Source organism: Neofelis nebulosa, chromosome 10 (genome assembly GCF_028018385.1).
Source record: "Neofelis nebulosa isolate mNeoNeb1 chromosome 10, mNeoNeb1.pri, whole genome shotgun sequence".
Classification (NCBI taxonomy): domain Eukaryota; kingdom Metazoa; phylum Chordata; class Mammalia; order Carnivora; family Felidae; genus Neofelis; species Neofelis nebulosa.
In genome coordinates, this window is record NC_080791.1 from 112,238,448 (window position 1) to 112,260,989 (window position 22,542).

Genomic DNA, 22,542 nt, shown 5'->3' on the forward strand with positions numbered 1-22,542 from the left:
CTCTCTCCCCGCACAGCTCTCTCGTTTACCACAGAGGAAAGTTCCAGAAGACCCCGCACGCCATCCCCTACGTGGCACTGATGAGAACAGGCAGTGGACTGGGACCAATCCCGATCCCCCCCAGGGGGTTGGGCCAGGCCCAGATGAGACGACTTCCGCTAGCAATGACCTCCCGTACGTCTTTCCCAGCTCACTTCACCCTCACAGCCACCCTCTGAAGCGGCACTATCACCCTTGCTTCAGGAATGAGGAAACCGAGGCCCAGAGAGTGCAAGCAACTTGCCTAAGAGTACACAGCCATGGCAAAAAGAAGCCGCACCAGGGTTTGAACCAGACCGCCCAGCTCCAGAGTCTACATTTACAGCGACTGCGAGAAAGCACTGTTCACAGAGGGAAATGGTGACCCGGCAGGGAGCCCGCCCAGTGTGGGTCCAGGGCAGTCACGTCTCATTTCCTGTGCGAGTCTCCAGAAGGCCCCGCGTGCTGGTTCGGGTGGCCGTCATCATCCCTGACTGTCAGATGAGGATACGAGGCTCAGTACGGGTTACGGGCCTCACCCAAGGTCAAGGTAGAGGTAAGGGCTGGGCTCCAGCCAAGCCCTCGGAGACTTTGAGCTACCTCTCTGGGCCCTTCTCCCGGGCATTTTTACGATCGGCTCCGTCTGATCAACACAGTGAAGCTGTCAAGGGAAACAAGTTGCAAGAAGCTTATGACTTGCTTTCAAAATGTAATTATATAGACGAAGGGGACGGAAGTCTTCACATCGTGGGGGAAGCCTCGAGATGCTCTAGGAGCCGGTGGCTCCCTGTGCCTGGCATCGTGCTGGGACAGAGTGGCACATTTCAGACGAGGTGGCTGAGAGGCCCCCAGACCCTCAGCGGGCGTTGGGGTCAGTACTTCGGTGGTCCGGCACTGGTCCAGGGGTCTTGTCCCCAGCTTTGGGGGTCCGGGGACACCTTTTGATGTAGCATCCAGAACGCTGGCTTTGGAGGCAGTCTCGGGTTCAAGACCAAGCTCTGGGCAAATTATAAACCGGACAGGCAAGCTAACCTCTCGAGCCTCAGTGGCCTCATCATAAAAGGATGTAGGATGTGCCCGTGAGGGTCGAGTGAGGCTCTGGGGGGAAATGGGTCTCCACAGAAGGTTCTGCAACTGTGATTTCCCCATCCGCGCTCACAGGGGTGAGCACACCTCCACTAACCTCCTGAGTGGCTCATCCACGGATCAACAACTTCAGGGCTGGTTGACCGTGAGAAATGGAATTGCCATGGCAACCGGAACATTCTGGCTGACAGTCTCTCCTGCTTACCAACCTCTTGGCCTTCAGTTTCCTCATCTGCATGATGAGCAGGACACAGGGACAGCCACGTGGGGGAATTACTTTAAGAACTGGGTGAGGGGCGTCTGGGTGGCTCAGTAGTTGAGGGTCCGACTCTTGATTTCAGGTCTGGACAGCGCAGAGCCTGCTTGGGATTCTCTCTGTTTCTCTCTGCCCCTCCCTCACTTGCGTGTGTACTCTCTCTCTCTCTCTCTCTCTCTCTCTCCCTCAAAATAAATAAATAAAAAGAACTAAATGAGCCAAACAAGTGAAACGGTTCTCTTCGTTTCTCTTTCTGTTCACTGATCACCACCTTAGCAGGACCACACGCGAAGCCCAAACAGGGTTGACTCTGGTGACTGAAGTCACCAAGCCCAGGGCCCCTACTTCTCCCACAGGGACTGGATTACCTGGGCAGCACTGGAGACCCACCGATAGAATGCCTACTCTTTGGTGTTCTCTCCAAGCGACCACTCCTTGGTCCTAACAGTCCAGTGACCGGATCAGGAACCAAAAGCCTCCAGTTCCCTAATGGCTCCAGTTCCGAATCTGCTCTAAACTAACTGGGTGCCTGTGGGCAAACCCTTTTTTGCATCTCCGGGCTTTGGTTTCCTCCTCTTGAACGGGCGGCCGCATCTTCCGCCAACCACCCCCAGTTCAGAGCTTCCCAGAACCATATTGTCACCCCACCCTTCATTAGGCTGTTTTACATATTCTAGAAAAAATTTTAATGTTTATTTTTGAGAGACCGAGAGAGACAGGGCACTAGCGAGGGAGGGGCCGAGAGAGAGAGAGGGAGACACAGATCTGAAGCAGGCTCCAGGCTCTGAGCTGTCAGCCCAGAGCCCGACTGTGAGATCATGACCTGAGCCGAAGTTGGATACTTAACTGACTGAGCCACCCAGGGCCCCGTTTTTCATACTCGAGAGAGACGGGGGACACTCTCAGACCTTACAAGAACCCTCCTCTTGAGCTGCTTGCAGGTCTAGAAAGGAGAGGTGGCCTGGGTCATGCTCCAGGATGACAAAAACCACATCATCCAGAGAGCTGAGGCTGTGGTGGTTACACCTGCAAAAACACAACCTTGGGCACATTGTGAACTATCCATCCCCTCCACGCCCATAGTACCGGACTTTCTTTATCGAGCCTTCAACAGAATTGGAATGAAAACATTTTCCCTGCTCGTTGTTTTCCTGCCTGAACCTTACAAGGAAGCCACCCAATCTGTCAAATATTTCTGGGATAAATACTTTGTGGAAATAGTTTACAGTTGGGTGGTATAGATACATATAAAAGTCATTTTAACCTCCCCAAAGCCATTTGCCATGATTCATTCTTTTTTTTTTTTTTTTTTTGAGAGAGAGCAAGGCAGAGGGGGGAGAGAGAGAGACAGAGAGAGAGAGGAAGAGAGAGAGAGAGAGAGAGAGAGAATCTTAAGTAGGTTCCATGCTTCGTGAGGAACTGGATGTGGGCCTTGATCCCACGACCCTGGGGTCATGACCTGAGGTGAATTCAGGAGTCGAACGCTTCACTGACTGAGCCACCCAGGCGCCCTGAAAGTGCAGAGATTTCATCAGTCTCTTTTTGGGGGCCATTGAAGTTGTTTACAATTTTCCTCTGACTGGTTTTGCCATCTGGGGGAGATGAATGAATGCATGCATGTAAATGGTGAAATCTGGGATCTCACTTTCCTGGAGCTGTACCAATTGGGCTTCTCCCTTCTGTGCCTGGGAAACTACTCATCCTTCCAGATGCAGCTCCGATGTTACCTCCTTTGTGAAGCCCTTTCTGTGATGCCAGCTGAAGAGTTGGTTCTTGCTGACTGTGGGGTCCGGCAGCACTAAGTTACATACTTGTAACATGACATTTGTAACAGACATTGTGATGGTCTGTTTCTCTTCTCCCCTCCGGGCTGTGAACTGGGGGAAGCAGCATTTTCAACAGGTCTGTGTTCCCCAAACCTGGACCATGCCTGGCTCAGAGTGGTCTGCACCTGTTCATGAAATGAACATGCCACTCCGCTGAACTAAATACTGGCATCGTGTCGATTTCTTGGGAGACAGATACTTCGAGTGTGGTGCGAATACTGGCTGGATGAATTAAGCTGGTGCACTTGAGGAGAGCTGGAAGTTTCCCTCTACTCCAGACCCTGGGTCGGGGGGTGCAAACTCATATTTATGTGTAGTCAATGTTTGTTCAATGAATGGATACATGAAGGAAAGAAAGGTGTGGTTCTGGACCCAAGGAGATAAAGCCCATAGGAGGCAACGCCCATTCTTGGTGAGCTCACAACGGGAATGGAGGCATCTGCCTTAGAAGGGTTCACGGGCTCCCCACGCCAACTTCACTTAGACTTGGGTTAGTTCAGGGGCTCCCGGCTGCCTCCCCACGGGCAGTCAGTAGCCGGTGGGGCCCGGCAGCAATGCTCTGACATTTTGCCTTGTGAAGAGTTTGTGCTCCAGGCGTCAAACTGGGAAGGGGGAGGAGCATCTGCTTTAAATTGTTAAAGATGTATCTATCATCCTCTGCGTCTGCAAGATCTAGCCTGGCACTTGGCTCGTAAGAGGTGTTTTCAAAAGGTTAAGTGCAAAACGTGAATATGAATAAGGACAAGGATGAGAATGACCACCCTCTGATTGTCCTTGAGATAACAGCCGTGGGGCAGGTCTGCGTCATTTTTCCATCCTGCAGATGAGGCGCCGAGTCCCGGCGGGCTCTCCTGAGTTGCCCAGGCCCACACTGCAGGTTGAAGCACGTGCTGGGAGTTGAACCAGCTGGGCCTGGTTCCGGAGCCTGCACTCCCCGCGCAGCGCCCAGGAGCCTCCGCATCCTGCGCGGCCCGCCTGGGCCTCCGCAGGTATAGCAGGTAAGCCTCGGAGAGCGGGCCCTACACAGAAACCGCGTGTCCTTGTGCGTCCTGTATGGCTCGGTCCCCAGGAGCCGCCGCCAGCAGGTGACTCGCGCCTGGGCGCGCCGTCCGGTGAGGTGTGTGGACGTGGCATCTGGGAAGGGTCTGGCGCAGAACCTGATGCACAGAGGACGCTCGGTAACGGCCTTCGGCGTCCCCGCGGCTGTAGGAGGCCACGTGGAGCAGGTGCCCTCGGGGAACCGGACCTCAGCCCCGAGCCGCGGCTCCCGCGGGGAGACCCCCTACCTGGGCAGGGGCGGGGCTCCGGCGGCACCCAGCCAATCGGCTCCCGGGAGGCTCGCCCCGCCCACCCGAGAGGGCGGCGCTTGCGCACTCGGCCTCCGCGGCTCTCCTCGCAGGGGGCGGGGCCGGCCTGCGGCGCTCGGCGCTGACGCCACGCCGACGCGCCCGACGTCGGGCACGTTGACGCCGGCGACGCGCAGCCGGGCCCGCTCCTCCTGCGCTCCGCCAGTGTCCGGCCGCGGGCCGGCCTTAGTGACTGGGGGCTGCGGGCCCGGGGCCGGCGGGCGCGGGCGCGGGCTGCCTTCGTCGGGCTCCGAGCTCGCCCGGAGCGAGCAGCCGCCCGCGACCGCCGCGGAGCCTCGCCCGCTCCCGCCGGCGAGCAAGGTAAGGGAGCGGGACACCGAGGCGGGCTCGGGGCGGAGCGGGGCCGAGGTCGCCCCGGGCGCCGGCCCCCTCCCCGCGGCGGCTGCTCGGCGCTCGCTGTCAGCCCCCGCCCCCCCTTTCCCCGGCCGGGACCCCCGGCGGACGCGCCCCGAGGGACGGGCTCCTGCGGCCGCGCGCCGCTCCCTCCCCTGACCGCGGCGCCCCGGTGGCCCCGGTCACTCGGTCACCCCGGCGCCGGGCGCGGGGCCCGAGGACCAGTGGCCGGGAGGAGCAGCGACCCGGGCTGCGCTCCGGTTGTCGGCGGCTGTCGCCGCCCCGGGGTCCGGCGGCTCTGCGGCGCCCGGCGCGGCCGCGAGTGGGGCGGAGGTCGTTGTCGCCGTCCGGCGCGCAGCCCTGGGCATCGCCTTGTCCGGGGCGCAGCCTCGGGAACCGGCCCCCCGGCCCTCGTGCCGGCGTGCGGTTGGAGACCCTTCGGAGCGGCTCGTAGTCTCCCCTTTCACTTTTCCTTCCTTCCTGGCCGCCCGCGGCCGGAGCGACCTGCTTCATTTGTGGAAGTTTTCTTTCTCCTCTTCTCTCTCTCTCTTTTTTGTTTCTGGCTGTTAACTTACGTAAGTTAGGTTGACTGGCCGTTGCACGTTTGCAGCCGTTGAAAAACACCTTTCCCGGCCCTTAAGGAATCCGGTTCCTTTTAGCGCTTCACCAGATCCAGCCCGAGAATTCGGGGAGCCGTCAGCCCTCCTCGGGAGCTGACTGCACACATTCCTGTAAGATGCCTGATGGATTTTGTACTTGTCAGGTTTACTGGCTGTATGCTCCTTCTGTGCTCTTCCTGAAAAATGATTGGGTGGCATGGGTTTTGACTTTTTCTCTCCCCCCACCGGGAAATCGGGAAAAAAAAAAAAGTTTACAGAAGCACACTTGTTTTCAACAACTGGAAAGTACAGCTTTGCAAACAAAATACCACAGGGTTTGTCCTTTAGGGGAGGGGTAGGCTTGGGTCTTTACCCCTAGACTGGATTATTGCCCGTACAGACGTGTTCATCTCGCGTGTTCTGGCACTTGGGCCTTGTGTTTTCCCGGCTTCTCGTCTGTTCAGAGCATAACAGCCAGCTCTGAGAGTAGCGAGGCCGCCAACCTTTCAGTTATTAGCTACAGATAGCCGTAAAGTTGCAGGTTTGTGGGAGCCTTTAGTTTGCAGTTGATGACTGTAGCCTGGGTCTTTCATTTCAAGATGATGTGCGAGGTGATGCCGACCATCAGTGAGGCAGAAGGCCCGCCCGGAGGAAGCGGGACCCACGGGTCGGGCTCCCCTTCGCAGCCGGATGCAGATTCCCACTTTGAGCAGTTGATGGTGTCCATGCTGGAGGAGAGGGACCGTCTTCTGGACACGCTGCGGGAGACTCAGGAAACGCTGGCGTTGACCCAGGGGAAGTTGCACGAGGTCGGTCACGAGAGAGATTCCTTGCAGAGACAGCTCAACACTGCCCTTCCACAGGTACGGATGCTTTTCACCTGCACCCTCTCAGACTTTGTCCTTCTAGACGTTGTGTCCCGGTATCGGCTTTCGTGGTGTTAATATCTTGGGTGAGTGTCGTGCGTAACCATCTGTGAAGTGGTGGCCCTGGTTTTCGTAAGTCACATTCGGACAGAGTTGACCCCCCGGCGAGGAACACAGTCCGCGGTGCTCTAAAGTCAGGCGCTTTACTCTGTGCGTCTCGTAACGCTTGTCCCTTTCCTCGGGAAGCAGGAGGAACCGCGGAGATGGGGGACGCGCCCTAGAGATTTTGGGAAAGGGCCGTGAGGCAACCAGGCTGCGTGGTGCCTTCTCTTCTGTCATCTCGGGCCATTTCCTGCTGCATGTGTACTTCTCCTGGATTTTGTCACAGATTCCCAATTTTCTAATGAAATTTAATGGACAGACTGGATCGATTTCCCAGGAAGGATATTTTCACAGGCCATCTTTATACGAACACCCGTGTTTTATAAGCCAAAGTTGTTATGGGGGCTGTGAGACTGAGATTAATTCCTTTGGAACTTTCCCTGTGGCTGATGAGAATCGTAAAGCTTGAGAGAACACTGAAGTTGTTGGTCTGAGTAGATCACCCCGGGCCTGGCGTTTCGTGGCTTTTTCTGGTGGAGCTGAGCGAGTATGTAATGGTAGGTGAGGGCCGAAAGCGTCGCCCAGGCAGGCGGAAGGTGAGTGGCACCGAGCGTGCGGGAGGCACGGGGGCTGCTTGGGTGTTCACGCGCCGTGTTGGTGTCCCTCGGCTCGCCCAGGATCCAGCGTACACGCGTGTGCGGGTCTGCAGTGCGCAAGTAGTAAATGGATAATTGCTAGCCCGAATGCGTTTCTTGGCTGTGGTCCGCTCTCCTGAAAGACTGATAAGCCCAACGTTTGCATTTCCTTTTTAGCAACAATAATCTGACGTTATTCCTGTGGCGCTCCTTTTCTGCTGGGGCAGAGAACCGTCACGGCTTTCTCACAGGAGCCTCACAAATCATCTGGGGTGTCTAGGCCAGGCTTTATTTCCGCGAGCTCAAGAGCGCAGGCCAAGTGAAGCTCCAGCAGGATTTCGTTGGGCTTGTACGTTTTTGTTTTTCGTAGTTTTGTTTCTTTGTTTTGTAATTGTATTTGTTTTAGTGGAACTTGAGGTGGTGCATATGAAATGCTTCTGTGTTTGAGCAGCTAGATTTTTGGAAGGCTGAGCACACACCACATCACGACAGAATGGAAGGGACAGCAGTTTTGTGCAGTAGACGTTGTCACACCAGGGGGGTGGTGACACAGTCGCTCAGTGATTTGTTTTCAGCCTGGGAGTGCTTCGCTGAGTGGAGAGTGCAACGGTGGCTTCCCACCTCCCCTTCTTCCCCCCTCCCCACCGCCCTACCTCCCCACCTGAGGACCTCCCCACCACCCTGCCTCCCCCCCTCCCCTGAGGACCGGAGACCGGCATTTCAGAAACACGGGAACCGTTGAGTAAACTTGTTCCGGACCTTTCCCTCTCCTGATCCCCGTCTCACGTTTGGCAGCTGATAGTGTGGGCGGACAGGTATGTAAGTAAAGTGAGTGCACTTGTGCCGTGGGCGCGTTGTGTACGCGAGCAGTAATACTCTAAAAAATTGTAACTGTAACATAATCAGAAAAATTCACTGAAATGTACATTCGCGATTGTGAACTTTTCACTCGGCGAACACATTCTTGGAACCACCACCTGGATGAAGAAATGGAACCTCACCGCGCTTCCCAGAATTCCCCTCCCGCCCACTCCCGGCGAACGTCCCCCAGAGCTAACCACGGTCTTGGCCTTCACCAGTGATTGCTTTGGCATGTTCTTGGCTTCGCGACGAGCTCACCCTTCAGCGCTGTGCGTGCGCGATGCGCCTGCTTGCCTTGTGTGGCTGTGCCGCTCCTCCCCTGCCGTCGAGGGCCCAGTGTGCGAGCACAGCACGGTTTATTCTTTCTCCTGCGGGTGCTGCGGTTTGTGCAGAGGCTGCCCCGCCGATCCGCGTACATCTCTGTAGGGTGTGCTCGGCGGAGCAGGGCGTGAGTGGTGGCACGTGTGTCTGTTCCCCGCCACCAACGGTGCGCGGGCGCTCGGGGCTGGCTGATGCCTGCTGGTGCCGGTTCTCGTGTGTGAGCTGTGTGCTGGGGCTCAGGTGCCGGGACGTGTGGTGTGAACGTGCTGCTCCCTCGGGACCCGCCCCCCCCGTGTGCTTCTGGGCCACTTGCGTGTTTCTTTTGTGAAATAATTGCCTTTTGCCCATTTTATGATTGGGTTGTCTGTTTTGTTTTTTATTGATTCGAAGGAATTCTTTCTATGTATTTTGAACATCTGTGAATGGCAGATGTTTCACATTCTTGTGTGTGTCTGCCTTCCATTCTCTCAGTGTTGCCTTTTGGTAACTTTCTTTTGTTTTTTCCAAGTAGTATAACCATTTTTATGTTTCTTGCCTTGTACTGGCTAGGGCCTCCAGTACAGTGTTGAACGGAAGTGGTGAGAATAGGTGTCCTTGTCTCCTTCCAGATATTGGAGAAAAGGCTTTCGGTATTTTTTTTTTTTTTATTAGCAAGGTGATTTTTTTAATTAATTAATTTTTAAAAATTTGCATCCAAATTAGTTAGCGTATAGTGCAACCATGATTTCAGGAGTAGGTTCCTTAGTGCCCCTGACCCATTTAGCCCATCTCCCCTTCCACAACCCCTCCAGTAACCCTCAGTTTGTTCTCCATATTTATGAGTCTCTTCTGTTTTGTCCCCTCCCTGTTTTTATATTATTTTTGCTTCCCTTCCCTTATGTTCATCTCTTTTGTCTCTTAAAGTCCTCATGTGAGTGAAGTCATATATTTGTCTTTCTCTGCCTAATTTCGTTTAGCGTAATACAGTCTAGTTCCATCCATGTAGTTGCCGATGGCAAGATTTCATTCTTTTTGATTGCCGAGTAAGACTCCATTGTGTATATATATACACCACATCTTCTTGATCCATTCATCCGTCGATGGCCATTTGGGCTCTTTCCATACTTTGGGCATTGTCGATAGTGCTGCTATAAATATGGGGGTACACATGCCCCTTCAAAACAGCACACCTGTATCTCTTGGATAAAAACCTAGTAGTGCAATTGCTGGGTCGTAGGGTAGTTCTATTTTTAATTTTTTGAGGAACCTCCCTACTGTTTTCCAGCGTGGCTGCATCAGTTTGCATTCCCACCAGCAGTGCAAAAGACATCTTCGCTCTCCACATCCTCACCAACATCTGTTGTTGCTTGAGTTGTTAACGTGAGCCATTCTGACAAGTGTCAGGTGGTATCTCATTGCGGTTTTGATGTGTCTTTCCCTGATGATGAGTGATGTGGAGCATTTTTTCATGTGTCGGTCGGCCATCTGGAGGTCTTCTTTGGAAAAGTGTCTGTTCATGTCTTTTGCCCATTTCTTCACTGGATTATTTGTGTTTTGGGTGTGGAGTTCGATAAGTTCTTTATAGATTTTGGATACTAAGCCTGTATCTGATATGTCACCTGCAAATACCTTCTCCCATTCTGTCGGATGCCTTTTAGTTTTGTTGATTGTTTCCTTTGCTGTGCAGAAGCTTTTTATTTTGATGAGGTCCCAATAGTTCATTTTTGCTTTGGTTTCCAGCAAGGTGATCTATTAAAGTTTACTTATTTATTTATTTAGAGAGTGCATGGGGTAAGGGCAGAGAGAGAAGGGGAGAGAGAGAGCATCCCAAGCTGACTCCACACTGTCAGCACGGAGTCTGATGTCGGGCTCGAACTCACAAACTGTGAGATCATGACCTGAGCTGAAATCAAGAGTTGGACACTTAACTGACTGAGGCACCCAGGTGCCCCAAAGCTTTCAATATTTTACCACTACATATGACACCTGCCATGGCTTCATTGGTAGATGCTTTTACCAAAATATGAAAATTCTCCTCTATTTTTAGTTTCCTAAGGTTTTTTTTTTTAATGATCAATTAAATTATATTAAATTTTCTTAAATGTGATTTCTCCATCTTTTGGGACAAGTGTTTTTTTTTTTTTTTTTATAATGTTGTGGTTTAACTTAGAAATGTTTTTGTCCTTCTAGAGTAATCCCAAGAATATGTATTCTCTTTTCACTGGATTTTATTTGTTAATATTTTGCTTAGGATTCTTGCATCTGTATTCATGAGAGAGGTGGGTCTTCAGTCGTACTTTCTGGTACCGGCCTTGCTGGGGTTTGGGGTTAAGGTTGTGCTGCTCTCATAAAACAAGGGAGGAAGCACACCTTGTGCTTTCCCAGAAGAATTTTTTTGTGTTTACTTTTTGGAAGAATTGATAGGCAAAACCTGCTGGTGCAGTTGTGAGAAGGTTTTTAATTTCAGATGTGTGTTTTTTATTGTAGAAATATGATTTTTCTGATTTTATATTTCTTCTTGTGTCTGTTTAGATAAGGCATTTTGTTTTCTAGGAATTTGCTCAGACCACCCAGACTTTCCAAGTAATAAGTGTAGTTTATAGTATCTATCCTTCCTATCTGCAGCATCTGTTGTGATACTTCCTTTTAAAAATTCTTGATACTTGTAATTTGTGCTTTGTCTCTTTTTCAGAGAACCAACTTGGGTGCCCTTTTGATTTCTGCTATTTAATATTTGTTTTCTATTGAGTTAATTTCTGGTCTGTTTTTTCTTCTACTTTGTATTTGTTTGCTGTTCTTTTTTTCTAGTTCTTGAACTAAATATTTAATTTGATTTTTAGCCTTTATTCTTTTCCAGTATATGTATTTTATTTATTTGCTTGTTTGTTTATTCATTTTAGAATGAGAATGTGAGCAGGGGAGAGAGAGGCAGAGGGAGAGAGAGAGAATCTCAGACAGGCTCCTCACTCAGTGCGGAGCCTGGCTCAGGGCTCGATCCCTGAGTGGCACTGAGATCATAACCTGAGCCGAAATCAAGAGTTGGTCACCAACCGATTGAGCCACCCAGGTGTCCCTATAATATGTGTATTTTAAAGCTGTAAGTTTCCCTTTAAGCACACCTTTATTGATCTCACAAGTTTTGATAAGCCAGAGTTTTATTGTCTTTTATGTGAAACTATTTTCTAACTTTCATTGTGGCATCTTTCTCTTAATTCATAACAATTTTTAGGAGCATATCGCATCTTGATGTTTAGGGGGATTTTCTCGTTCTCTTTGTGCTGATTTCTAGCTTAATTCCATGAAGGTATCTGTCTCAGTGTTTTTGGGTGGCTGCCTAATAAGCAACAGAAGCTTCTTTCCTATAGTTCAGGAGACTGGGAAGTTCTCAAGATCAAGGCGTCTGCAGATTCAGTGTCAGGTGAGAGCAGCTTTCTGGTTCATCGACAGCCTGCTTCTCCCTGTCCTCATGTGGTGGCAGGGGTGACGGTGCTCTCTCAGCCGTCCATGACTGGTCACCACCAGAAGTCTCCCTGTCTTCATACCATCACTTTGGGGGTGATGAATTTTGGGAGGATATAAACTGTTAATCTAATGCAATCCCTAAATACGCCCTGCAGTATTTCAGTCCTTTGAGATGAGTTGACTTTCCTAATGGCCTAGCATATATTCATTTTCATTAACTGTTCCTTGGGCACGTGAAAATAATGTGTATTGTGGGGAATGCAGTATTCTATAATTATAGGTTAGATGAAGTTTGTTAATGACGTAATTCGGATTCTAGTAACCGCTTTAAATCAAGTAAGGAATAGGCGAGAATGAGTTTAATAATATTACTAACACGCATATCCAAAATATCATTTCGGTGTATAGTCAGCGTGAGAAAAAGCTAATGAAATATTTTGTATTCTCTTTTATCATATTGTCTTTAAAATATGGTGTGCATTTTATACTTTCCACACATCGCAGTTTGGAGGAGCCTCATTTCAAGTACTTAAAATAAAGCACGTGACCGCATATTGGGCAGCCCCGTCCTCCTCCCTTGATTCTTCTGTTGTTGTCGGTTCTGTCAGATACTGAGAGATGTATCTTCAAGTCTCCCATCGTGATTATGGATGTGGCTATTTTTCCTTTTCTATTTTTGTCAATTTTTATGTATTTTGAGATTGCGCTATTAGGTACATTCAAATTTAGAACTCTTGTTTTCTTGGTAGATGGAACTTTCATCACGAAATGTTCTTCTTTGTCTCTAGTAATGTTTTTTGCTTTAGAGGTTCCTTTATTGCCTGGTCCTATTTGCCACATCAGTTCTCTCTTCGGTAGGGTTTTGGGTATCTTTTACTTTCATCTGTCTGTGATCTTACATTTGAAGGTGGACCTTTGTGGACGGTGTATGCTTAGTTTTATTTTAATGAATTTGACAGTCTTTACCTTTTGCTTGGAGTGTTTGTTTAAATGTAATGACTGATACGTTGGTTTACATGTACCGTATTACTAGTTTCTTCTTTGTCCCACCTGTTCTGTGTTCTTTTTCTCTCTGGCCTTCTTTTATTTATTTATTTTTTAATTTTTTTTTTTAAGTTTTTTAAATTTATTTTTGACAGAGTGCGGGCATGCGCTGGGGAGGGGCAGAGAGAGAGGGAGACACAGAATCCGAAGCAGGCTCCAGGCTCTGAGCTGGCAGCACAGAGCCCGGCGTGGGGCTCGAACTCACAGACCACGAGATCATGACTGGGCCGGAGTCGGATGCTCAACCAACTGAGCCACCCAGGTGCCCCTCTCTGGCCTTCTTTTAGAAGTATGATGTATTTTTTAATTGTATTCTTCTCTGTTAGGTTATTGGAACATATATATATTGCTAGATGCAGGTGCATTTTAAACTTATGCCTGATTCAGTATTTGCACTCCTTCCCTGACCCTGCTCTTTCCTTTGACACTTGAACTGCACTGAGCTCCCCTTCACCTTCTTTGTCGTGTAATATTTTTAAATTTTAGATTGGTTTTGGCGTTTTGCAGTTAATGCTTGTTACGATTTGTTCTCATAGTTACCCTTTCTGTTGTGAAGTTGTTCTGCACTCCTTGTTTTTTCATGTTTCTGTCAGAGACTTCTTTTCCTCAAAGAGCTGCGTTAATACTTCTTTTGGTTCGTGTCTTTGGTTGGTGAGTTGTCCTTCCCCCCCCCCCCCCCCCCCCAAAACAATCTTTACTTTGCCTTCACTTTTGAAGAACGTTTCTGTTAGGTAAAGGCTTCCAGGTCGGTGGTTATTTTTGGTCAACATTTTATTTTTTTTTTTTATTTATTTTTTTTTTTAAATTTTTTTTTTTCAACGTTTTTTATTTATTTTTGGGACAGAGAGACATAGCATGAACGGGGGAGGGGCAGAGAGAGAGGGAGACACAGAATCGGAAGCAGGCTCCAGGCTCCGAGCCATCAGCACAGAGCCTGACGCGGGGCTCGAACTCACGGACCGCGAGATCGTGACCTGGCTGAAGTCGGACGCTTAACCGACTGCGCCACCCAGGCGCCCCTGGTCAACATTTTATAGATGCTAATCCATCATCTGGCTTCCTTTCCTTTTCTTGAAAAGTCAGCTGCTAGTGTTGTTGTCCCATGGAAGGTGGTATCTTTTTCCTCTCATGACTTTTAACATCTTTTTCCCTCAGGCATTCTTTGTGGAGTCACTGTATTGGTTCTTTTATCAGTTTTGGAAAAGTTTTGACTCTTATCTCTGTAGGGATCTAGTACTCCCCATTCTGTGTTTCCTCTACTTTGAGGGTTCTCATTGGACCTTTTTACCATGTCCTGTGTGTCTCTCGGGCTCCTCTATTTTCTTGACTTTTTCCTCTGACTGTTGTCTAGGTATATTTTTTTACTGATCTATCTTCCGGTTCACTGAGTCTCTCTTCACCCATGTCTAGTCTGATGTTAAGCCCACAGATTGAGTTCTTAATTTTAGCTACAATAATTTTCAGTTTTATTTTTTTTTTATTTTTTTTTATTTTAAAAATTTTTTTTTCAACGTTTTTTATTTATTTTTGGGACAGAGAGAGACAGAGCATGAACGGGGGAGGGTCAGAGAGAGAGGGAGACACAGAATCGGAAACAGGCTCCAGGCTCCGAGCCATCAGCCCAGAGCCTGACGCGGGGCTCGAACTCACGGACCGCGAGATCGTGACCTGGCTGAAGTCGGACGCTTAACCGACTGCGCCATCCAGGCGCCCCATAATTTTCAGTTTTAGAATCTGTTCTGATTCTCTGAAAATTTCCCATTTGTCAAATATGTTTTTGAACAGTTGACATCTGCATCCAGTAATTCCAGTCTATGGGTCTCCTCCTGGTCTGTTTCTGTTCTTTTTTTCTTTTGGTCCTTATGTTATACCTTGTTTTTTTTTTTTAAGTTTGCTTATTTATTTTGAGAGAGAGGGAGAGAGTGCAGGGGAGGGGCAGAAAAAGAGGAAGAGAGAGAGACTCCCAAGCAGACTCCATGCTGTGAGCACAGAGCTCGACCCAGGGCTCAAACTTACAAACCTAAGTGGAAACCAAGTTCTGGATGCTTAACTGACTAGCCTGAGCTACCCTGTGCCTCTCTCTCTCCCTCTATCTATCTATTTCTTTCTTTCTTTCTTTCTTTCTTTCTTTCTTTCTTTCTTTCTTTCTTTCTTTCTTTCTTTCTTTTCTTTCTTTCTTTCTTTCTTTCTTTCTTTCTTTCTTTCTTTCCTTTCGTTTTTACTTGTTTTATTAAAATTTTTTTTTTTTTGTTACTGTTTATTTACTTTTGAGAGAGAGAGCATGAGCAGGAGAGGGGCAGAGAGAGAGGGAGAAGCAGAATCTGAAGCAGGCTCCGGGCTCTGAGCCGTCAGCATAGAGCCTGATGCAGGTCTCGAACCCACGAACCGTGAGATCATGATCTGAGCCGAAGTTGGATGCTCAACCGACTGAGCCACCCAGGCATCCCTTTTCTTTTCTTTTTTTTTTTTAATTGCATGTGGGACATTATGGAGAAGCGTAGAGGCTCTTCGTGGGGCTGTATTCCTTTGGCATTTCATCTGACACACCCCGCGTGGGGAGGCTTCTGGGCCCAGTCAGGCGCGAGTGACCTGAGAGTGGGGCTCAGGCTTTGTAAGGTGCAGTGTGAGCTGCCTTCCCGCTGCCCCCCACCCCCATGGAACCCTCCAGGATCTCCATCTGGAGGCCCGGAGTGTTTCCCAGGGCCCCTCCTTCATGGTAGGTCCCGAAGCCCGGTTATTTTCTCTCCAGCCCCGTGAGATCACTGAAGGCTCAGCTTCTCAGGCCATGCTTGCTGAGTGCCGGGGTCATTTTCTGTGCCTCCCTGTGGTGTCCAGAGCTCGGTTAGCCTCGACTTTCTGCCTGGCTTTCCGTTATGTTTCCTTTCCAGCTCATTGGTATATTGTCTCAAATCCCTGATGAAAATCAGAATCATCCACTGCCTTGAGGGAGAGAGAGGACTCTGAATATTAGAGTTGGCTCAGTGGGCTTCCCTTTTGCTTGCGGTCTCAGTCCCTCCGGTCGTGGCCACCTCAATATCTCTTTGATGCCTTCAGACACGCTTAAAATCGTATTCGTCTTTTCTAGTCTGTGATGGGTTGACTTACAGACTACTCGGGTGTAAGTGCAAGGCGGGAAGACCTAGAAGTCACAGTAAACGTGTTGGTCATCACCAGTTGGTACGGGAGAAAACGAAACCCACTAGTCCTGGCCTAGTACCCGTCGTTCTTCTAATCTGGATCTCCAGTTTGCCCACGCTCAGCCCGTGTCCGTGGAGTGGTGATGGTGTCAGCGAGCCAGCCGCCGGTGCCCCCGTCCTCCCCTGCCGGGCGCCCGCCCAGGGCAGGCTTTGTGGTGACCATCTGGCCATACACGGCAGGCTGAGGAGGTGGTTGGCTAAAGTGACACTTACTCTGTGACTCGATCACAGTGTCTGATCAGCGTTGTTTGTTTTTTAATTTTTTTTAATGTTTGTTTTTGAGAGAGAGAGACAGAGTGTAAGCAGGGGAGGGGCAGAGAGTGGGAGACCCAGAATCTGAAGCAGGCTGGGGGCGGGATGCCCCTCAACTGCAGTGCAGCCCCCACCACAAGGGTTTCTGTGTCGCTGCACCTGAATCGTCTGCACAGGCACAACCGCCCACCATGGTTGAGCCCCTTTGTGACTCGTCACCGTCACAGGCTCCGGGCTCTGGCTTCTGCGCTCCTTGGAGACGGTGGTGGAGGCACACCTGAAAGAGGGAAGGAGTTAGGAGGAAATGCTGCCTGCTGGCCAGAGGCCTTTTCGGGAGAGATTGCTCAGGGGCTGAGGCTGAGAGAACACTCTCCCAGCACTGCGACTGCAGGGGCAGAGGCCGGGGTCAGGGACAAACTTGGCTTTGTTTTAAGCCATGGAAGGGGAGCCAGGTGGGGCACCAGGCAGCTGGTGGTGGGACAGAGCCTTGCCCCGCCAGGAGCTGGGTTTTCAGTTGAGGGCCCCGGGGCATTGTGGCCTCGGGGAGGGACTGGCATGATTTGGTTGAGTTTTTTAAAAGCTGGTGCTGGTACTGTGTGGATAGTGGGTTGGGGGAGGAGACAAGAATGGATGCAGTGTAGACGCCATTGGGTAGAGTGGCTCCTTCTAGTGTGTGGGTTGAGCTGTAAGATTCGTGCTTTAGGCAACAGGTACAAGCCGCTCACATCACCCATCACATAGAGCACAGGACAGTGTGCGTCTTTATATCCTATACAGAACTACGTAATGTTTAAAAGCAGCGTGTGTAATATTTACGTGTGTGGGTCCAAGGCGTACACGAAAGCATTCCCCTGTTCCTGGAGTGCGTGGCAGGCACTGTACTAGGTGCTGAACACGGAGTCTGTGCTGCAGTACCTCGCCCTCGAGACGTATGTGGTTTGACGGAGGGCAATAGAAGGGCATGGGAGCGTGTGGTTCGGTGGAATGGGGGGAACGTGTGCACAGTGCGGCTGCAGGATGGCCGTTTCGTCCCATGGGTCGGCGTGGGTCAGACCCGGGGAGGCGGTTTTCCTTGGGAGGTTCGGCTGCCCTGTGTTCTCCTTCATGCACCCCACTCTGTCTCCCGGACGCCTTTCCGAGCACCTCGTAGTGAAGCTCCATCTGGGCGGACTGTGGGCTCTTTGAGTTCTGCACGGGCCACCGCCCTCCTCCCCACACCTGTGCCTCCTCCTGGGAACAGGGCAGCTTGCTCCCTGGTCCGGTGGTCAGAAGCCAGGGAGGTGGCTTTGCCTCCTTCCTGCTCTTCCGTCTCCCTGCTGGTCTGTGGGTCCTGTGGCGTGGAGCTTGCCTGTCTCAGAGGCCATCTGTGAGGTCCCTGGAGATCCATACCCTGTCTTCACTCGGGTGGACTCGGGGAGGGGCCAAGTCCTGCGGTCTTCCCTGCTCCTGCCGCAATTGCCTGGCAGCATCTTGGCTGGTGGGGGGGGGGGGGTGCCTCCTGCTGTGCAGAGATGCCGGCGTCCTGCCCCGTCCGTGTACAATACGCCACGCTCTCTGAGAAGACGGCCTTTCTTCCTGAACCTGTGTCCTGCCTGCTGGCCCTTAGTGCTGGGTGTTGCTGAGCAACTTGGTAACTAGCTCGTTTGGGGACTCATGTTTGCCCTGTGTACAAGGACCCTCCAAACCGCTCCTGTTCTGCTCCTGGGTGGCTCAGCCGGTTAAGCGGCCAGCTTCGGGTCGGGTCATGATCTCCTGGGTTCATGGGTTCGAGCTCCGCGTCGGGCTCTGTGCTGACAGCTCAGAGCCTGGAGCCTGCTTCGGATTCTGTGTCTCCCTCTGTCTCTGCCCCTCCCCTCTCACGCTCTGTCTCTGTCTCTCAAAAAAATGAATGAACATTAAAAAAAAAAAAACTTGTATTCTGACGGGGCGGTGTTCCTGCTGGGGAAAGCGTTCTTATCCAGAGGGAGGAGGAGACTGCAGGCAGTGACCTTGCTGGTAGCAGTTTCCTGTACTTACGTGTCTTGTTGGTTAGGCAATCATAGGGGTAACATGCTAGTTATAAACCGTATTGCGGTGTAAATGCCGCGTAACCCCGTCCCACGTAACCCCGTCCCACGGGGCTTTAACGCCTCTCACTTTGGCCCTCCAGCCTTACCTCGTCTCCCCCGTTTTTGGGCATCGCCTCCGGAGGCTCGTGGTTTCCGGTGGCCCCGTTCTTGTGGTCAGAGGTAGGATCATTGGGCTGCCAGATGACGGCAGACCCCTCTGAGTCTCTCTGTGCACCCCCTCCCGAGCCTGTGACAGCCCTGGTCCCTGGGGCACTCCCCGTGGGCCGCGTTGTCCCTGGCGTCCTGCGCACACCCGTTCTCGCGTGGGAGCTACAGAGGGGATCGTCCGGCCTCTGTCCTCCTTCGTGGACCGACAGGCCCTCTTCCGTGAAGAGCACTCCTGTCATTCTTCTCTCCTTGGAATTGCTGTGGACACTCGGATTTGTGTTTCTTGAGTGTGCCACGGTCCGTTATCATCCTTATTCCTTAGGTACTCTGCTGTCCCCCTCAGAGTGGCTCCCGTGTCCTTTGGCCAGGGCCCCATTAGTCTTTGAACGTTACCCTGTTTTCTGGCACAAGAATTTGTCCCAGGCTCACTTTGTGTTTTTCCTGCCTCAGATCTGAAGTCCTTCCTCTGAGGAGCCTGGGTTCCTTTTAGTGTGGAAGTTGATACTTGGAAATCCAAATGAGCTAGGCATGCTCACTGTCACTGGGGTTGGCATCATTGAGGTCCTTTCTGGAGACAGAGCCAGACAAAAATATTTGTAAGAAGAGAAACTTGGATTTCATGTTGGTGTTTCTTTTGTTCACAATAAACCTTAGTTTCCCCCTTGATTTATTTCATGTTGGCGTCTCCTGTCTCTTAAACAACCTGGACTTCTCGTGATGTCTGTATTATTTCCTTGATACGCACAAAATAGTTTCAGTTCTTAACACCATGTTGGTACAGTCATCGTATGCAGTGACGTTTTAGAATGTCTTTGCAGTTTTTCTGGGTTTGAGAAAAAATGTGTCCCAAGACTGTGCACTTAGAATAATGAGTTTTAAAGCATGTGATTGGTAACATAACCGTACACAATTTGATACTAGGTTTATTTGTTCTGTGTATTCTTTTTTTTTTTGAGCTTACTTATTTATTTTGAGAGCCAGAGAGAGTGCAGGCACAGGGAAGGGGCACAGAGAGGGGGAGAGAGCCCCTGACATGGGGCTCAGACCCAGGTACCATGGGCTCATGACCTGAGCCAAAATCAAGAGTCAGACGCTTAACCCACTGAACCTCCCAGGTGCCCCTGTTGCTGATTATTCTTTTTTTTTTTTTTTTTTTTAAATTTTTTTTTTCAACGTTTTTTATTTATTTTTGGGACAGAGAGAGACAGAGCATGAACGGGGGAGGGGCAGAGAGAGAGGGAGGCACAGAAGCGGAAACAGGCTCCAGGCTCTGAGCCATCAGCCCAGAGCCTGACGCGGGGCTCGAACTCACGGACCGCGAGATCGTGACCTGGCTGAAGTCGGACGCTTAACCGACTGCGCCACCCAGGCGCCCCTTGTTGCTGATTATTCTTAATTTTAGGGTTCGAGTCTTTCTTTTGGACTTCATTGTTTACATGGTTTAGCAGTCAGAACTATAGAAAAAGGCAGTCTCAGTCTTGCTCCTCCTGTCCCCGAGCCACCTACCTCTTACCTCTTACCGGTAGGGTGGCCCCGAGTCCTGGTTTGCACGAGCTGGTCCTGGGTTTTGCCTGTTGCCCTGGAGCCATCAGTCCTTGTGCCCCTTCTCTTTCAGGAACGAGGTGCAGCTAAAGCTTTGTTGGCACTTGCTGACGCGCATTTAGAGATGTGGACAAAATGTTTCTACTTTGTAGGTTTTTTCCCCCCCCCGCAGCTAGAAGCGGGCTCTTGGCTGAATTCTGCAGCCTGGGATTGTGGCTCACTTGGCAGAGAAGGCCCGCCCGTGGAGTTTTTACCCTTGGCTTTCAGGGTGTCATTCTTTTTTTTTTTTGATTTTTTTTTTTCAACGTTTTTTATTTATTTTTGGGACAGAGAGAGACAGAGCATGAACGGGGGAGGGGCAGAGAGAGAGGGAGACACAGAATCGGAAATAGGCTCCAGGCTCCGAGCCATCAGCCCAGAGCCTGACGCGGGGCTCGAACTCACGGACCGCGAGATCGTGATCTGGCTGAAGTCGGACGCTTAACCGACTGCGCCACCCAGGCGCCCCTGGGGTGTCATTCTTATTCTGAGGAAGAAATGTCATTTTGTTCTGAAAATCAATTTGGGGGGAAAAAAAAAAACAAAATCAACTTGGGAGTTTGAAACATGTCTTGCATTTCCAAGTTTTTCTGCTCTGCAAATGGGCTAATTATCCCTCCTGCCTATCTGGTTTGAGACTTTTGCCAACAGTAATACCAAAAATTGGTTTTGCACAGTGGCACGCTGACGTTGAATCCTGTGTGTGAAAGTTAAAGTTCTCCTTGAGGCTCATCAGTGTTTCTGAGCCATCGGTCTCTCTCGAAGTCTGAAGGTGCTGTTCAGAAGCTAGGGCACGCACTTCCCCCACCTGAAAATGATTTAAGGGGAAACGTGGGTGACAGGTAAGGCCGCAGTGTCCTGTGGGCCCCGAAATAGAAAGGGAGCAGTGGCAGGGAAGGTGGTTTTGACTAGCCTGCATGTTGATTTGAGAGTCTGCTGTGCTGGAAGGGCTCATCGGTGACATCCCGCGGATGGGAAGGGTTGCCCCCTCACCTGCACCCGGGGAGTCTCCCTGCAAACTGTGTCCTTGGGCACAATCTTCCGCAAGCAGGTGCGTCCCTGTCCCCAGGCGGACAGATGCTCGGAAGCAGGTGTGCGGGCATCCGCCGCCGCATCGCTTCTGCTTTGGCCTGGGTCTGCGGGTAGGTCCCACCTGCTCCCCGCACGCACTGCTCGGTCAGCGTGGGCCCACGGTCTGTCCCCGCGCAGCGCAGTTAGCAGGACTCGGGCTGTCTCTCCCTGGCCACCTCCTCCCCGAGCCTCCAGCGGCCTTGTCAGTGCCCTCGTCAGTACCCTGGGGGCAGCAGCCTCGTTATCTAGCAGACATTCCCGAGCGGCTGCCCTTTGCTGCCCTTTGCTGCACTGCTCAAGGGCTGGGCCGGCGGGTGTCTGGAGATTGAGTGAGTCCATAGCCGGGACTGATGGCCTCCGGGCCTCCGTGTGGGATTACGTCCTCACTGTGAGACTATACTGTGTACCTCGTTGTTCGCTGCCCTGTCTTCCAGAGGAAGGCCCGGGGGCGTAGAGACGTCTGGGGGCCTCCCGTGCTTTCCCTCCTGCTGGTCCTCGGGGCTCGGATGTCAGCGCTGGGGCCCATATGGAGTCAGCGTCCCCCGCACCCCTCCCTTCTGTCCTCCCCGCAGACGGGGCCTGGGTGGGGGTGCTTCTGGCACGTTTCCCCCTTGCGGCCTGTCCACGCCCTTTAGCTGTCCGACAGGAACCGTGAGTGGGTGAAGGGCAGGGAGGCAGGTGTCTGAAGGGAGAGGACAGGTGTTTTCTCCGCTGTCCCTGCGTGTGTGGTTTGTAGGGAACTGCTTTCTCGTGCCGTGTGGTCTGCAGCCCGTGCTCAGAGGGAGGTTCCTGCTGGGCCCGAGCGACACAGCATGGGGACGGTGACCACGGTGCCTCCGTGAAGACCCCTCGAGAGCCCGTGTAATTGAGAAGCGGTAGCGAATGTGGGCAGTATTCCCGCAGTCACCGGTGAGCCACACAAGGAAGCTCGGTAGGGTGGAAAGTGCTTTTCTGTAGGATTTCCAGAGGTAACCGTGAGCGCCATGGGAACGGGCAAACACCGTGGACACGTGCCGTGCCCAGTGACGGCGTCCTCCCCCCAGCACGTCCGCAGTGCGGGGTATTCCCACTTGGAGCTGGTGTGCTTTGGACCCGCGCTGAGAAACGTGGTTGGGGCCCTCTGTCATGACGATGTCGTGGGGAGAGCGAGCGTGCCGAGTCCAGGGGCCTCGTCCCAGACCTACCTGGGGGATCCATGCGGAGGAGTGAGTCACCCTGGGGACTGGGAAGGTGGGAGCCCGGTCCTGCCGTGAAGGGCTCCGGTGAAGCTGTGTGTCCTGTCCGGGTGCGTGTTCCCTCCTGTGCACAGCGCGGACCCTGACAGCGATTGGGGGCCTGGGGCTCTTCCCGGAGGGAGGGAAGGGGGCACGGAGGCTGGGTGGCCAGACAGATGACAGATGTCGCCGGCCGACTCACGACACTGACGGTTGTGTCTGTAAAGCCATCTGAAGACGGCAGGTAGGCATTTCC

The 22,542-nt window shown here is 51.6% G+C and overlaps 1 protein-coding gene across 7 annotated transcripts in view; it reads left to right on the top strand.

The window, feature by feature from the left end:
* Positions 1 to 4,648: 4,648 nt before the first annotated feature.
* PPFIA1 (PTPRF interacting protein alpha 1) overlaps positions 4,649 to 22,542 on the top strand; it is a 90,634-nt gene continuing 72,740 nt past the window's right edge. For 4 of the 7 annotated variants that reach the window (XM_058689963.1, XM_058689965.1, XM_058689966.1 and 1 more), the window contains exons 1-2: positions 4,650 to 4,853; positions 6,085 to 6,348. In XM_058689963.1, the coding sequence (XP_058545946.1) occupies positions 6,085 to 6,348 (264 nt within the window). In that variant the 5' untranslated portion in view covers positions 4,650 to 4,853. Of the gene's footprint in view, positions 4,854 to 5,594; positions 5,618 to 6,084; positions 6,349 to 22,542 lie in introns of those variants that run through there. The other 3 variants (XM_058689970.1, XM_058689968.1, XM_058689964.1) reach the window with 3 other exon arrangements.